This window comes from Protopterus annectens, chromosome 4.part0, assembly GCF_019279795.1.
Source record: "Protopterus annectens isolate FY-2018-M chromosome 4.part0, PAN1.0, whole genome shotgun sequence".
Lineage (NCBI taxonomy): Eukaryota > Metazoa > Chordata > Ceratodontiformes > Protopteridae > Protopterus > Protopterus annectens.
This window is the reverse complement of record NC_056733.1, coordinates 873,096,408-873,113,506: the sequence shown is the minus strand read 5'-3', so window position 1 is coordinate 873,113,506 and position 17,099 is coordinate 873,096,408. Positions and strand designations below refer to the sequence as shown.

The 17,099-nt window shown below is 40.2% G+C and overlaps 1 protein-coding gene across 2 annotated transcripts in view; it reads left to right on the top strand.

Moving 5' to 3' along the window:
• GUCD1 (guanylyl cyclase domain containing 1) overlaps positions 1-17,099 on the top strand; it is a 175,846-nt gene that overhangs the window by 31,099 nt on the left and 127,648 nt on the right. For both annotated transcript variants that reach the window (XM_044068830.1, XM_044068831.1), the window contains exon 2: positions 2,185-2,269. In XM_044068830.1, the coding sequence (XP_043924765.1) occupies positions 2,185-2,269 (85 nt within the window). The remainder of the gene's footprint in view (positions 1-2,184; positions 2,270-17,099) is intronic.

Below are 17,099 nucleotides of genomic sequence, written 5' to 3'. Positions count from 1 at the left end.
GTCGACTTAGGAAACTTCACTTGTTTGTTGAGTGTGGAAGAGAACAGAGTTTAGGGTAAATGAAAGTGTGAAAGAGGATAGAGTTGTGTTAAGAACCTTTCCAGAGACTACCTTGTTACTGTCCTTTAAAGCACACACAGCATATTTTCATAATATTCCTGCTAATACAGTTGAAGTCCTCAGCATTTCCAGAACATGTTAGGATAGCTTTGAAATTGCATATTCATTTTTAAATATAATTTCTTAAGATTTTCTGCCTTGAAAACATGCAAGTGAAATGTGTATTGCACTTAAATCTACCCTTGTTTTAATTGGCTGAGCTTTGCTATAGCTCAGTATTGCCCTTAGTAGTTGCTTTGTTACAGTTGCAGAGAAATGGTAAATGAAGTAAACTTATAAGTCTCGTCTTCTTATGATTGCAGACGACTGCTTCTGCTGTCATCATGTGACATAAGAATTCTTTATAGTGCTTGACAGAACAGATCTTCCCCTGCTCGGGTTTAAGAATCGGTTGCAGTTATTTGAATGACCACCTAGACTGTTAAGTTCAGCTTTTTGTACCCATCTTGTCTGCTAACCCTAAGCCCCAGTCCTTTGAGACTTGTGCTCATTTGTTCTTCGTCTGGTAGGAGCCCTGCCTGTGGATGAAGCAAAAGCAGACAGGAGGGAGCAAGAGGAAGGTGTGTTTCAGGCTGGTGTGAAGGTGCTTCATTCTGCTGTTGGCTTCAAGCATTCCGTTTGTAGAGCAACCTCATCTTGGGTGTATGAGAGACTGTCCTAACCACTCCTGTCAACACACACACACGCACGCACACACGCTATCTGAGTATTTCAGGATGTACTACAATGTAAACCGAATTGGTCCTCAGGCCACTGAAGTGCATACCCCCCCCCCCCCAGTCAAAACACACACGCATTCCAAGGCCATTTGAGTATCTGAGGAGGTTTGCTATCAAAATTCGTATGGTCGATGTTCATTTGGTCGAAATCATTACATCAAATGGTCAAAATGCTGAAATTAAAATGTCAAAGTTTAAATGGTCGACAAACACCTGCAAACTAACAGCGTCTTCCCCATACACCCCCTGCTACTTGTATATTACAACTGCAAGATCACACAACAGTGCTGACAAGGGTAAATCCTTGCCTGTTGTCAACATAATGTCGACAGAAATTTGAATGTGCTGTCTGTCGACCAAATGAACTACTTAATGTTCATTTGTCGACCATATGTCTCGATCATATGAACATTAGAACATATGAATGTTAACATTTTGATAGTAAGCCATTTGAGGATGTACTAAGTAATTATTGGTCCCCAGGCCATTGAAGTGCATGGTGCATTTCCCCCAAGTACACACATACAGTACAAGGCTATCTGTATATTTCAGGATGTACTACAATATGAACTGAATTGATCCCTAGACCATTGTAATGCATGCAATACCCCCCACCTACAAGCTTGTACTATGCATGATGCAGTACTAAGGATAGTTTTTGTATGGTCTAACCCTTCACTGGTGACTGCTATGTGACTTTACCTCTGGAGCTGACGAACCACTCCCAGCTGCACATGTACCCTTTGCATCGAGGCTGCTATCACTAGGCATGTGATTCCTGATCCCATTAGTGAATGTTGGGTGACTTGTACTGGGGGGCTGCTTGCACCAGGCACTAGCATTGCAGCAATTGGAAGTGCCCCTGTACCCAGGATGGATAAGCCAGAAATTTGCTTCTTATTGCTTCTTATTGTCACCCTCATCAGCTTCTTCAACACCAAGGCCACTATAATCAAACCTGGGTCATTTGGGTCAGTCAGGACTTTATCCCTAAGCAGAAAAGACTGACTGGTGTAATTTTATTTAAAACAAATGCTTCTTTTATGGGACATTTGCCCCTCATTTGCACCCTCACTGCTGTTAGAGAGCCTGATCTTTGTCTTAAAGGTTTGTTTTATCACCCAAGGACTGAAATGCCACTTTATTTATTTTTGTTTTATTTGTCACTGTGTTTTGTGTTGTATGATGTGTTTGGGTTCAGAAGCTATTGTACTAGATGATGTCTTGTTGCTGGTTACCACAACAATAGTAGATTTTAGCTGCTTCAGAGATCACAAAGGTTGATTTAAAAGCAAGAGGTTAACATAATGTATGCACTTCTCTCTTCTTTTTTCTTTTCCCATAGACGATGCAGTTCAGTTGCAGGTACCACTGGTTCAACAGCTGTACCACTGGGATTGTGGGCTGGCCTGTGCAAAGATGGTGCTGCGGTAAGTAGCATTATGTCTCTAGTATGCCTGTTTTTGTTTTGTAATGAATAAGGGTTAGAACAGACTAGACAGGCTGAATTATGTAGAAGTGCAGCATTGTAGAAGCATTGCAGGGGGACTAGAAGTCTGGGGGTAATATCGGTGATGTGGACATCGCAATGCCTGATGGGAAGTATACCTCTGTGCCCATCATGAGGATGAATGGTATCACCAAAAATGTTACTGACGTTAGAATGCATGGTATCACCAGAAATGTTACTGGCATTAGAATGCATGGTATCCCCAAAAATCTTACTTGTGTTGGAATGTATGGTATCACCAGAAATGTTACTGGTGTTGGAATGTATGGTACCACCAGAAATGTTACTGGTGTTGGAATGTATGGTACCACCAGAAATGTTACTGGTGTAGGAATGTATGGTATCACCAAAAAAGTTACTGGTGTTGGAATGCATGGTATCACCAAAAATGGTACTAGTGTTGGAATGTATGGTATCGCCAAAAATGGTACTGGTGTTGGAATGTGTGGTATCACCAAAAATGGTACTGATGTTGGAATGTTTTATGTCCTGCTTTCCTGTTTATCAAAATTCACCAGTGCACCCCCCCCCCCAAGTGGAATAGTAATTTGGAAAGCCTTCTATCTGGTCCATCTAATCTCTTTTACTCGTATCTCATCAGATCCATTATTGAATATAATGCCCCTTTTAGCATTTATTTGCCTGGGCATTGCACTGACGTTGAGAGACTTCAGAGATTTCAAACTAAAATGATAAAGGACCTCAAGACCCTCGTTTATCTGGACAGGATAACAGTCCTGTCCTAATACTTGGTCTGTTGTATACTACTAGAGATGAAAGATTTTATTCTCCTTAACAACCTGTTCCTTTGCAGAGCAAATGGTTCTTCAAATAGTCAAGGAACTAAATCTTCAACAAATAATTGTTGATATGACAGATTCATAACCTAAGGTATCTCCCACCTCTGAAGCAAACTTTTGGGACATGTCTGTCAGGATAACCCCTCTGCTACCTTCATGGTAGACCTAGATAATTGGATTGGGAGCCTCAAATTGTCCCCTTTCTAACTTGTGTTGCCTTCTTTGACACTGGAGTGAACTTTCATTTGCCTAGGATACTATGAACTTGTGAATGCTCACTTATCCGTAAGAACAGTATTACTTTTATTATTTATTTATTTATTTATTGTATGCATTAAACAGGGTGTAAAGAAAGTTCTAGTAGGTTAAGGATTAAGATCAGGAGTGACCCTAGAGAGAGCTCTCTGTGCTTCATCTGGTTGGATGTCTCCTCTGGTATCTGATCACCAATTGTTATTTAGTGATCTCATTTAAATAAAAGTTGCTTTCTTAAGAGTGAGTGTAGTGTTGACATTAATATTATGGATATCATGAGGGCAATGGATTTGGTAAAAGTACAGAAGTAGTTTTAAAGGAAGAAATGGAAATGAGATTTGAATGCATGGTTATGCCCTGATGTGACAGTTGTGAACAGATGAAGGTGATTCTGTGACTTTATATTCCAAGACTGTATGTTAAGCATTACTTATGGCATCTAACTGAACTGTTAACTGGTATTGCTAGTCAACCGGAGGCAAGTGGCACTGATATTCCTGAGTTGCTGTATGAACACTGTAACAGCATCCTGCTGTTTTAAAATGTTATGGAAAGAGCTGGTGGGTTAATTATGCAGAAATTATATTGACTCTAATCAACTTGTGGCAAAAGTGATTAAAGTTGTAAATGTACATGGGATACTTATGATGGGGCATGTTTGTAGCCTCTGACTTGGGTAAACCACTGATGTAATGCTATTTATGTCTCCTATAAGAATTTGTTTTTATAGGAAGTTAAAACAATGATCATCGCTATGTTCTTATACTCAGAAAATGTCCAAGGCTGGTGAGGTTCAGATATTTGCTGAAAATGTAATTGTAATAATTTTGTATTGGAAACCTATACTATGGTGGTTGAGTGTTTACATCCTTTGTAAGGAACTTTTAAAATGGTATAAAATGATGGCAGCATTCATTCTAAATTGCAGTCAAACTTTTGAGGTGATTGTACCAAGCTCTGTTGATGCGATATAGTAGTTAAGATGGGGATGTTACAGTAAACAGGCTAAGGATGTTGTATTTCGTTAAGGACTTTCATGTTTAGGATGTGTGTGGAACAAACATGAATGAATAAGTACTGTATATGGAAATACGCAATTATTAATTGTGTGGATACGTATTTCAATTTGTAGATACACATTCATCATTGTTAAACTTTATACACATGAAATTGAACCTGTTGTGATGTCATTTTATTTAAATGGGTTTTAACTGTAAATATTTGATTGTGTGAGCACACTAAACATTGAAAAGTCATTGATTTTCATGGTTTAATATGTGTGTGGTATCATCTGTGATGAGGTCCATGTCTTTTGCAGTAAGACAGTGTTGTTGGGATTAAAGGCATGGATATGCAGGATTAAAGGTTTATGCCCACTGTGTGGAAATGCAGGAGTAAATGCTTACACCCACTGTATGGAGATGCAGGATAAAGGCTTACCCCCACTGTATGGAGATGCGGGAGTAAAGGCTTACACTGTTGGGTGGAGATAAGTTATTAAAGCTTTATGTCTACTGCATGGAGGTGCAGGATTAAAGGTCTATATCCGCTTTGTGGAGATGCAGAATTAAAGGCTTATGTCCACTGCATGAAGATTTTAGAACTAAAGTTTTTAATGTAAGACATGGCTGTGAAGTTTAAAGAGCATTTTTTTATACAGATTGCAATCAGAAAGTTAATACGCAGTTGTTAATACTGTAATTTAATTAGCATCCCCCTGAATGTCTGTCTTAAGTTTCATGTATGGCTATATTTAGGCTTTAAGGGTGTTGTATTTGACAAATGTAATATAGCCAGAATTATTGAAATAAAAATGGTATAAAGCAAGAGCCTTCAGTGGGATCTAAATTTATTAATTAAAAAGCACCATTTTTAAACATACATATTGTGACATAAACACCCAGTTAAGTCATTGTGCCCTGGTTCACTTCCTGATGTAACTGTGTTGGTTTCAAAGCCCAAGCTTAAGTATATATTCTGTCTAAAGTTGTGTCTTTTTAAATCACTTCCCTTCCTATCAGTAGTATATACTTGTTCTAAGATGCTAGCCTTACGTAAGGCTGCTTCATCTTAATGACATATTTTTAAACTTTACTGCAACTTGACCAATTAGGATCTTCCTGGAATTAATTGATCCCTCAGTCTATAAAACATCCTTTTAGTTTCATCTATATAACAGAGTGTAGGAGCACCAAAGAATACCAAATCACAACCTCTGTTTCACAAGTTACACTCTATCTTGTCTATATATGTACAAAAAAGACAATATATACATTTAAAATTATGCAAGGGCTGATGAGTAACATAACCCAAGTTATAATGTGTTAAAAAATATTTCTTTGCAACCTTTAGCTGAGTCAGAATTTGGTTTTGTTTATAGCCTCATCTAATTCTACAATTTATAAGAAAAATAAAATATAAAAAACTGTTACTGCTTCGTTGGTACCTTGCCCTGTAGAGATAATGCAGATTCGGGTAGGTACAATGGCAAATGTCAGTCACTCGCATAGAATTCCAAGCGAGTAAAGTATTCCAAAGTATGTATAGTCGTAGTTAAAGCGTTGTAGTTACCCTCTGCTGCCTTTCAGCACAACATTAGTATAATTCACAGCTACTTTACATCATTATAAATAGATTATTAAAAACGCTTTAAATGAATGTAGCTAGCAACGTCAACTGCCCTTCGGCGCAACGATAGTATAATCCAACAGCAGTTTTCACTTCACTATGGATAAAACAAGAGAGCACTCGTTCTATATTGCTCAAATATTTATTTTGTAAAACTTGGCTAGCGCTTTCACCCGTAGGCTTCCTCAGGCCATTACAACATATATTCACAGTTAATACATTTAAATACTATTTCCTATCATAGACACTGAGGTCACTTCCTGCTATTACGCTGATTAAAATACAAACAATTTCTAATGTTATTATAAAAAACTTAATGCATCTATTTCTTCAGTGTCTTCCTCTGAGCAGGAATATTCTTTCCCTCCTTATGAGGATTCTGATGTTGAGGAATCTATTCCTTCAGCTTCTCCCCCTGAGGATTTTTCTTTTAGGGAAACTTTACATGACATGAGGGAACATTTTCACTGGGAGGGACAGGAGTACTCTGAATCTAAGAGAAGGCTCAGGGATTTCCTTCTTCTTCCCCAACATAGACCCCTGGCTATTCCTCCTCCTATTTTGGATATTGTGGATGATGCCTTTTTTGAGGCTAATTTAACTCCTGACTCCTTTCCTCCAGCCCCTGCTAAGCCCGACGGATATTACAGGGTCCCTGACTCCCACCAGTTCCTTTACAAAAACCTACTGCTGATCCAGAAACCATTTCTCAGGGTCCTAAGGGGGTTAAGGCTGCCTCTGCTAAAAATCCTATTCTGACAGATAAGGATTCCAGAGCTTTGGAGAGATGGGACAAAAAAGTGTATACTTCTGCTACTTTATCGATTAGGGCTTTAAATTGCCAATTTCACATGCTAAAATATCAGCAATTTCTACTGTCTGTTATGAAACAAAAGTTAGATACCATTTCTACATGTGCAGATAACAAGGAATTACATGATTTGATGCATGCTACTGAACAAGTGGGGAAGCATGGTTTACACTGGTTTTGATGCCTTGGAGGCTTCTTGCAGGGCGGCTGCCTCTGGCACAGTCATTAGAAGACATGCTTGGTTAAAGGAACAAAATTTACCTGATCAAGTGAAAGCAAAGTTACTGGATGCTCCTGTTCAGCATAATGTTTTGTTTGGGCCTAAGGCTGAAGAGGTGATAAAGAAAATGGAGGATAAGGCAAAATCCATGCAAACAGTTAAGGATTTCTTACAAGTTCAGCCCCCTAGATTTAGCAGAAATTGGCCTACAAAAAATTGGTCTTTTCCCAACTCGGACAGGTCTCAGAGGGGTAGATATAGGCGCACCAGTGGGAGGCCTCAAACACAGACCTAGACAATGGAGTGCTTGCACCTCCAGGGGTGGAGAGGACAGACCTCAATCTTACAGAAAACGGGCTCAATGACTCCCCCTGCATGGTTCCAGGAACTTCTCTCCTGGATGCCCCTCTAGGAGGAAAACTCTCTCTTTTTCAACAAAATTGGACTTGCATAACCCAAGACAAGTGGGTTCTGGATGTAGTTTCAAGAGGTTACAAATTCCACTTTCACACCTTGCCAAGACCACATGGTTGGCCAGATCTACCAAAACAGCAATGGTCCGAGGCATTAAACCAGGTGGAATCCCTCATGGCTATGAGGGCCATAGAACTGGTTCCACAATCAGAGACTGGGCAAGGCTTTTACTCAAGGCTCTTTATAGTTCCCAGAAAGCAAAATTCATGGAGACCCATCCTGGATCTGTCAGTCTTAAATACTTTCCTGGACATACCAAAGTTCAAAATGCTTACTCTGCAGTAACTCCTGCCAATGTTGAGCAAAAATGCATGGATGGTGACACTGGATTTAAAGGAAGCTTACCTACACATCCCTATCAGACAGGAGTGCAGAAAATACCTCTGGTTCAAGGCCGGCTCGAAACATTACCAATTCTCTGCACTGCCCTTTGGCTTGTCTACTGCGCCCAGGGTCTTCCAAGTGCCTGGCACCAGTAGTAGCTTATTGCAGACTCAAGGGTATTCAAATTTACCCTTATCTGGACGACTGCCTTATTCAAGCAGACAGCAAGGATGTTTTACTCCAGCACCTGCAATTTGTTCAAAATCTTCTCAAGTTTCTGGGATTCACTGTGAACATAAAGTCAAATTTGACCCCCACACAACAGATAACTTTTCTGGGTGCTCTTTTAAACACAACAACCCAGATGGCATTCCTGACATCCGAAAAACAACTACAGCTGGCTTCCACTTTCAAAACCTTGGCTTCTATAACTCAGCTTACTGCAAGGAAATTCCTGCAGGCTTTGGGTACATGGCCTCCTGCATCCTTCTCATACCAAATGCAAGACTACACATGAGAAAAATACAATGGTACCTAAAAAGCGTATGGTCACAGCATTGTCACAGTCTGGACACACAGATTGCTGTCTTGCCTTGCCTACAAAAGGAATTCCATTGGTGGACCATGGCATGTCTTCACAACAAAGGCAAAGCCTTCAGTCTACCTCCAGCCAGCCAAGTGTTAACCACGGACGCCTCTGATTACACATGGGGAGCCCACTTGCAAGGAAAGGGTCTGCAAGGTTTTTGGACAGAGGATCAGAAGCACCTACATATCAATTTAAAAGAGATGTTAGCTGTACAGAATGCCCTCCTGGCTTTCAGGGATCTTCTACAACCAGGACAACTACTGATACGAACAGACAACAACACAGTTATGTGGTACATAAACAAGCAGGGGGGCTCACATTCTTACCCCCTTTCTAGACTGCCCATGACTCTATGGAACACAGCACTAGCTTGCAAAGTGGATCTACAAGCTCAGTTCCTGCCAGGGAAACAAAATACTTTGGCAGACAGCCTGAGCAGGAAACTGTCAGACCCACACGAGTGGATGCTAGACACCCACATATTCAAGACGATTACAGAAGCCTGGGGCTGCCCGGACATAGATCTCTTTGCAACCCCCCTCATCCACCAGTTACAGAATTTTTGCACAAGGAATTCTCACAAGGTAGCAAGGAAAGTGGATGCACTATCATTCATTTGGAAAAACCTCAAGGGGTATGCTTTTCCACCACTACCTCTTCTACCATGGGTATTATTAAAGATGAAGCAGGACAAGCCCAAGATGATGATTCTACTGGCCCCAAATTGGCCTCGTCAATTCTGGTACTCAACACTGAAGAATCTATCCCAGGAGTCTCCTTGGATTTTGCTTCAGATTCCCAATCTTTTGTCCCAACACCAGGGCCAGGTTCTGCACTCTCATATCAAAACCCGCAGCCTGGCGAATTCAGGGTCTGTGATTAGTCCTTCCCTTCCCAAAAAGGTCATGGATGTTATCTTAGAAGCCAGACAGCCTAGCACTAGAAAATCCATATGCAGGCAGCCTAGCACTAGAAAATCATATGCAGGCAAATGGAAGAGATTTTGCACCTGGATGCATGCTCAGGATTCGGATCCTCTCATTCCTAATATCCCTCTGATATTGCTTTACCTTACAGACATGCTACATAAGGGTTTATCCTTCTCCTCCATAAAAATTCATGCCTCAGCTATCTCTGCACATTACAATACAGACCCTCCAATCTTTTCGCATCCTCTTCTGAAACAATATCTCCGAGGAGCAAAGAATTTAAGGCCCCCTAGGGACACCACCCATACCTGCCTGGGACCTCCACTATGTTCTGGAAAAACTCACTCTGCCTCCTTTTGAGCCTGTTGCCACAACTGATATTAAGTATTTATCATGGAAAACAGCTATCCTTCTGGCTTTGACTTCAGCCAGGAGAGTCTCGGAGTTGCAAGCACTCATGGCTGTGGAACCTTACCTTATTTTTCACCAAGATAGGGTGTCTTTAAGGACTAATCCAACTTTCATGCCTAAAGTGGTTTCCAAAGTGGCTTTAAATCAAACCCCTGCCAACATTTTTCACTAATCCACAAAATAAGGGGGAAAGGATCTTGCATTCCTTGGATGTACACGGACAACTTTGTTTCTACCTGGACAGAACCAAGGATATCAGGAAAATAGAACAACTGTTTGTTTCTTATGCAACAAACTCCCAAGGCAAAGCCATTTCAAAACAGACCATTTCTAAATGGACTGCGCATGGAATTAGATTTTTTTACTCTCATAATGGAAAGCAAATCCCAAGAAAAGTTAGGACTCACTCTACCAGAGCTGCTGCTACTTCAGCTGCCTTTCTCAGGGGAGTACCTACCAAAGATATTTTGGAAGCTGCAACTTGGAGTTCAGTGCATACTTTCTCTAAGCACTATAATCTCCCTCTTTACTCTAAGTCTAGGGCAGGCTTTGCTTCTGCAGTCTTGCAGGGCCTTCTAGCTGCCTCTTCTTCTCTATAACTACCACCCCTTATCTCAGCTTTGGGATTCAACCCTACAGTGATGACTGCAACAGTGAAACACGATGAACATAGTACAGTTGTGTACACTTAACATAAATGTAGATGTTCGAGTGTCTTCACTGTTGCAGTCTGGGTTACCCTCCCTCCTGTCCCCTCTTATACTTACACTAGTGTGCTTGCCCTTCTTCTGAGGTGTATTTGCTACAGGTTATGGGGTTTGTGGTATGTTATTTTTTTGGTTTTTACTATTGGCCTTCATTTTTAGGCACCTGACATCTAGGGCAAGAAAAACTGGAGAACATGGCGTCGGCTGGCAGCTTTGTACTCCACGCTCTGACGTCAGGGAGCATGACTGAACAGCCGACACCGGACTCAGACTTTGGGATTCTGGCCGACCGAGGACTGCCTGCCGGCAGGAAGAACCCTACAGTGATGACTGCAACAGTGAAGACACTCTAACATCTACATTTATGGTAAGTGTACACAACTGTACTTTCCCCAGTTTCCCAATTAAACTCTGTCTCCTATCATGACCTCTAGGGAAAAAAATCTAATTTCTGTTGCTTCACTTAAAAAAAAAAAAAAAAAAAAGTCCACTTACTACCGGTTTTCCTGGCCATTTGCTATTCACCATAAGAAGTTTAAAGCTTTTTCACAAGAACAGGGCGTCAGCGAGTTGTCTGAAACCAGCCCTATTGAAAATGGGTTTTCTGTATAAACTAGTGAGAATTTCCTTCCCCTCCTTAAGAATACATCTGTGTAGGTAGTGAGAGTAAATATAAAGCCAACTCTATTAGTAACAAGATCTAACTAAAAAAATATATAGTTTTTGAGTGCCCCCAAAATGTCATCAATTAAATGAAAATAATAGAATGTGTGGTCCCTAAAACCCTTGTGTATATAAGTACGCAGTCTCTTAAATGCCAGTAAGCACATTTAGTATGAGGGAAGCGACGTACATAGCTGATTGTTTGAATTAGTTATAAATAATACCATCAGTAGTAAGGCTGTTCTTTCAAACAGAATTGTGCTAATTTAGTGACCTCATCCAATAACTGTCCTCTGTCTCAAAATAAATTTTGTTCATTATTGGTGTATGAACTGACTATATCCACAGTCATCCAGTACATATCAGAACCCCACTTAAATACTTAAGGATAAATAAAATCAAGTTACTAATAAATATACTTTCTTGTTCTAGAAAGTTCCCACTTTCGGGTACCAAGAGAGGTGGTACGAGTGTACTATGTAGTCAAATTGGTTAAATAACCAAGAACAACACCTTTTTGTAATTTCGGCAATGCAGAAAAAGCTCCTCTCATCACCCTCTGACACCATTGGACCTGCCTTGAATACTAATGTTCGTTAGAGCAGAGCTGTGCAAAGAGGTTGTATACCGTCAACAGACCTGTTTTGAAGGTACTATGGTTGCTGAATGATACATAGAATAGTAGCTGTATGGTATCGTGTAACTGGGGATGGGGAAGCATGAGTACTGAGGATCGGTATGTTTGAAATACCTGTAATAGATAATATACTTGTGAGTTTAATAAAAGAAAATACTTGCAAGGTTAATAAAAGGAATGCACCCAACTGATTTATCTGTTTTCCTCTTATTTTTTTCTCTGCTTGTAAAATGAGAGCATGTAGAGAAAGAAGAGCAAGGTTGTGGATGATGGATCTCTGTTATCACACCGGTGCTTTAATGAAGGAAAGCATGGCAGAGTCGACATATTGGTTCTCCTACATGCCTCCAGTTCAGTACTTCATTAGAAAATAGTGGATCTGATAAGACGTTTGACTTGGGTACTCGCTAATCCAGCGATTCTGTAATTTAAAACAGTTTCACATACAGTAGACTTTTTTTGCTTACAAATGTTTAGATTAGTGACTTTAGTAGGAAGGGAACATTTGGCAGAAATTCTAATGTTCTTACATTTTCTTGGTAGGGATCCTCTACTTGCATTAGCACGTTTAAAACACTTCTGCTTGGGGCTTTTAGTTGTCCACACTTACTATTGCTGCTTCTACTGGCAGGTGATGTTATTGTACAAACGCTTGCACTAATTGACCACTGCTGTAGGCTGTTCTGTGTATTTCATTCCACCCCACCCCAGTGCTAAATTTATTCTCTTCTGACCATGCCGACATTTGCCACCATCATAATTGCCTCTTATGGTGGTGGTGCTATGGTAGCGTTGTCGCCTCCCTGTAAGACGTTGTCCTGTTCGATTCTCAGCTAAAGCGTCTTCTGTGTCGAGACATGCGTGAATGGGCGTACCTTCGTTGAAGGTTGTGTGTCAGGGCTGGCAACTCGGCACGTAAAAAAATCTACTGCCAATCATTAGCAGACTGGAGTTCCGCTGTGGTGACCCCTAACCGGGAAAAGCCGTAAGACACAACAATAATTGCCTGTTAAAAGCAGATTCATGCATTACCCCTCTCGCATACAAATGACAACCACCACCCACCTAAAATCTGCACCTTCACTGGAAACTATCAACCTACCTTCTCTTTCATCATCTTTGACAATCATCCCACATACTTGCTTAACAGTACATTATATTTATGTACCCTTCCATTATCTTGCTGCAAGCTGACACGGTCACCCCCCCCACTATCTTTTCCTACTACTCCCATGTACTAGTTTGTCATCCAATACACTATGTCATCTGTGCTCCTGACACTCCCCACCTTTCCTTCTCCCATATCTCATTCATGTCCTTGTCTACTACATCCTACTTACACCTCATAATATTAACCTCACAATATCTTCCTCCAGTACACGTTGTTACAGTTACTCCAAACGTCTACAATCACGAGTCGTGTGTGTGTGTGTGTGTGTGTGTGTGTGTGTGTGTGTGTGTGTGTGTGTGTGTGTGTGTGTGTGTGTGTGTGTGTGTGTGTGTGTGTGTGTGTGTGTGTGTGTGTGTGTGTGTGTGTGTGTGTGTAAAATATATATATATATATATATATATATATATATATATATATATATATATATATATATATATATATATATAATATTAACCTCACAACATCTTCCTCCATTTCACGTTCCTACAGTTACTCCAAACGTCTACAATCACAAGTCGTGTGTGTGTAATATATATATATATATATATATATATATATATATATATATATATATATATATATATATTAACCTTACAACATCTTCCTCCAGTACTTGTTCTTACACTTACTCCAAATGTCTACAATCATGAGTCGTGTGTGTGTGTGTGTGTGTTATTTATATATATATATATATATATATATATATATATATATATATATATATATATATATATATATATATATATATATATATATTCTATATATATATATATATATATATATAATATTAACCTCACAACATCTTCCTCCAGTACATGTTCTTACAGTTACTCCAAACGTCTACAATCACGAGTCGTGTATGTGTAATGTATATCTAATATATATATATATATATATATATATATATATATATATATATATATATATCTTGTACCGGCCCAAGCTTCTCTACAAATTCACCCCAATTATACCCCTCCTGTTTCTATGAAGTAATATCAAGTCGTGCCCAGGGCCACCTCATCTTTCTTAAACTGCTCAAAGTATAAGAAATGAAGCTGACCAGATTTATATCCTCACTGTATTACATACTATACACCATTTCTTACCAGACTACAACCATTTTTGTGTTGTTGTTTTTCAGCTTTAACAAACAAGGGGGCCCTTCTGTTTAAATCACACTTAAGTATTCAGCTGTTCACTCATGGGAACAAAAGCTGAAACTTCTCTCTGAGCTTGCTACTCCTTTTAATCGCCTTGCCCAGGTATACTGTCCTGCACCTTGCAATAGCTTGCCTGTCCACTTCAGCTTAATATCTGACTTTTCCATTTCAAGGACATCATAATATACTTGGTGACGTCAATCTTAACCTGTAGTAACCTGATGACTCCTCTTAATGACTTCAACCTCACCTAGCTAGTTACGTAGCCCACTTGTCCAACTTCAGTTCTTCTTATCACTCCTTCGTTGATCAAGTAGCCACAAGTAAACAATCTCTTACCACTGATGCATCCATACACTGGTCAGTCTACAGCAGTCACTGCCCCATTAATTTCTGTAGCCATAATCCCTGTGAAAAATCCCACTAAACTTGTATCATTCCAAACGAAGTCTCAAAACATTAACAATAAGAATGCACTCTTCTCCATGGATTGTTCTTTTGTCTTTATGTCTACTGACCCTGACGTATGTGCAGAACTACAGCACTTGCAGACCTTCAACTGCTTCCCTCCAGTTCAAACACTATACAAACCCAAGACAAACAGCCAGTTAACACCTCATCTTAAACCTGTCCTTAAGCTAGGAGATAATGTCCGACATTCATGGAAACCTTGACCCATAATGTTAACTAGACAAAAACTATACCAAATGATGTAATCTTGCCAAACAAGCAATGTGTCAGTGTAAAAAGTCATTTGATAAGGTTCCTAAGAACGTCTGGAAAGAAATCATTTGACTTGCGTGGTGTAATATCCTGCAGAGTGGGGCCTCATCAAGCATTCGTCTCTCTGGTAATGATTTCCTTTCTTATTTCAGCAGCATTCCCAAACCATTAACCAGCCAAATACGTCTTGCCTCTTCAACCCCACCCCACCACCTTGAAGACTTCTACTCGGTTTAAAATCAGTCAGATCCTAAGGCATTCTTCCTCTCCATAAACAAATAAAATTTGATAGCCCTCTTAGCGAAGACATTCTTGAACTTTATTTCTTTTATAACTGTGGGGACCACATCTTAACTCCACTGCAACACATCTGATATTTGTGGAGAACTACGCCTGGTATCTGGAAAAAGGCTGTTGTCAAACCTGTGCCCAAAAAAACCCAATCGCTCACAGTAATGGCCTTTTTGTTTACTCCAGATTTTACGCAGAAGTCTAGAAATTGTCTACCTACAAGTTGCTCAGTACATTAGCAAATACTACCTTGTTTCACAAAAGTAGCGTCTTCTGGTCTAGTCGTGGCACTTCACTGCTTTTTGGATACTTGTAAATCACATTCTTCTTGGAATGGACAAGGATGTATGTATTGGAGTTATCAACCTCATCAATGCCTTTGGACTTATGGATCATGCCATAATCCTAGACCACTCCATAAAATAGGGAATTAACCAGGATGCTCTGTCCTGGTTCTGAAACTCTCAAATTGCCACTTTAGCCCAATTCAGCACCTCAAACTTGCCTTCAATCCCCCTGCTAAAGGCATCCCCAAAGTTTCAGTTCTGGTCCCACCGTTTTTCACAAGATACATTAACTCTCTCTAGATTTACCCTACGTCCCACACTTGCTTTGTATAGAGAACATTGTCTTATTCTGATCTCCCCCCAGTCATCTCTTCATCTCAAATAGCAGACACAGTCTCACTAGCTTATTCAATGGATTAATGAGAAACCATTTACTTTGAGTCCTCTAAAGAGAAAAACAGTACTTTTTGGTATCAGCAAAAATTAGTAGCACTTCTAATAGGCCATGGTGGTGCAGCGGTTAGTGCTATCGCCTCGCAGCAAGAGGTAATCTGGATCTATTCTCGACTGGTGTGCCTTCTGTGCAGGGTCTGCCTGTCCTCCCTGCAGTCGAGTGAATTTTAAAGACGTACAGGTAGGTGCACGTGTGTGTGCTTTCTGTAAAGGTTGGGTAGTGGGCCGGGAACTCGACACCATAAAAACTCCACTGCCAATCTGTGGACCTGTGATCCGCTGTGGTGACCGCCAACAGGTGAAGCCGAAAGACATTGCTTTACTTCTAATAGGATCATGGGAGGTTGCTAGGCTATCGACCAGGAGGTCATTTCAAGCCTAGCCATTTTAATCCAAATGTAATACCATAGATACTCTAGTCAATACCCAGGATTGTTTTTAGTTGTGACTGCCATGTCCAGGAGGGTTGTGAGTGCTATCCCCAGTAAGAATTTACTGTGCTCCATAAATTCGTCCAGGTTCCTTTTGAACAGTGTCATAGAGGTGCTGTGCTTTACTTTAAATGGCCGCCTATTCCAAATATGTGGCAGTCACTGGGAGACATCTGTCCCTCCAACATGTCCTCTTCAAGTTGCAGGCCATATTTAGGTCCCTGGAATGGGTAGCTCTAGTCCTGTTTTGATGTACGAATGTGCAGCAGATTCACTCGGTTTGGGTTAGAGATTGCTCTGTGAGCCAGGCAGAAGTCTCCCCTAAGAAGTCTATATGATACTGAGTATAGTGTGACAAGGACTTCATTTGGTCTTTGTAGGGCATGTGCTGGAGTCCCTTGATGATCTTGGTTAGAAACCTCTGAGGTCTCTCCATTTGCTGCAGGTGCTTTTGTATGGTACATGCCAAAGGGGTGTTGTACTCGATTATGAGCCAGATTAGTGATGAGAATAGAGGAGTTATAAACTCCTTTTCTCTAGAAGCGATGCCTTTGCTGATCCAAGTATGCTATGTAGAAAGCCTTCCTTACTACAGTAGATACGTGGTGGTTAAATTTAAGGTCATAGTGTACTTGTGATCTCAGATCTTTTACCACTTCATAGGTACATAGGATATTGTTGTTAATTTGATAGTGTGAAAAGACATTGTTTTTACCAAAGAGAATGATGATGCATTTCTTTGCATTCATTTTGAGATCATGACTAAGACACCAGTCGATGGTCTAT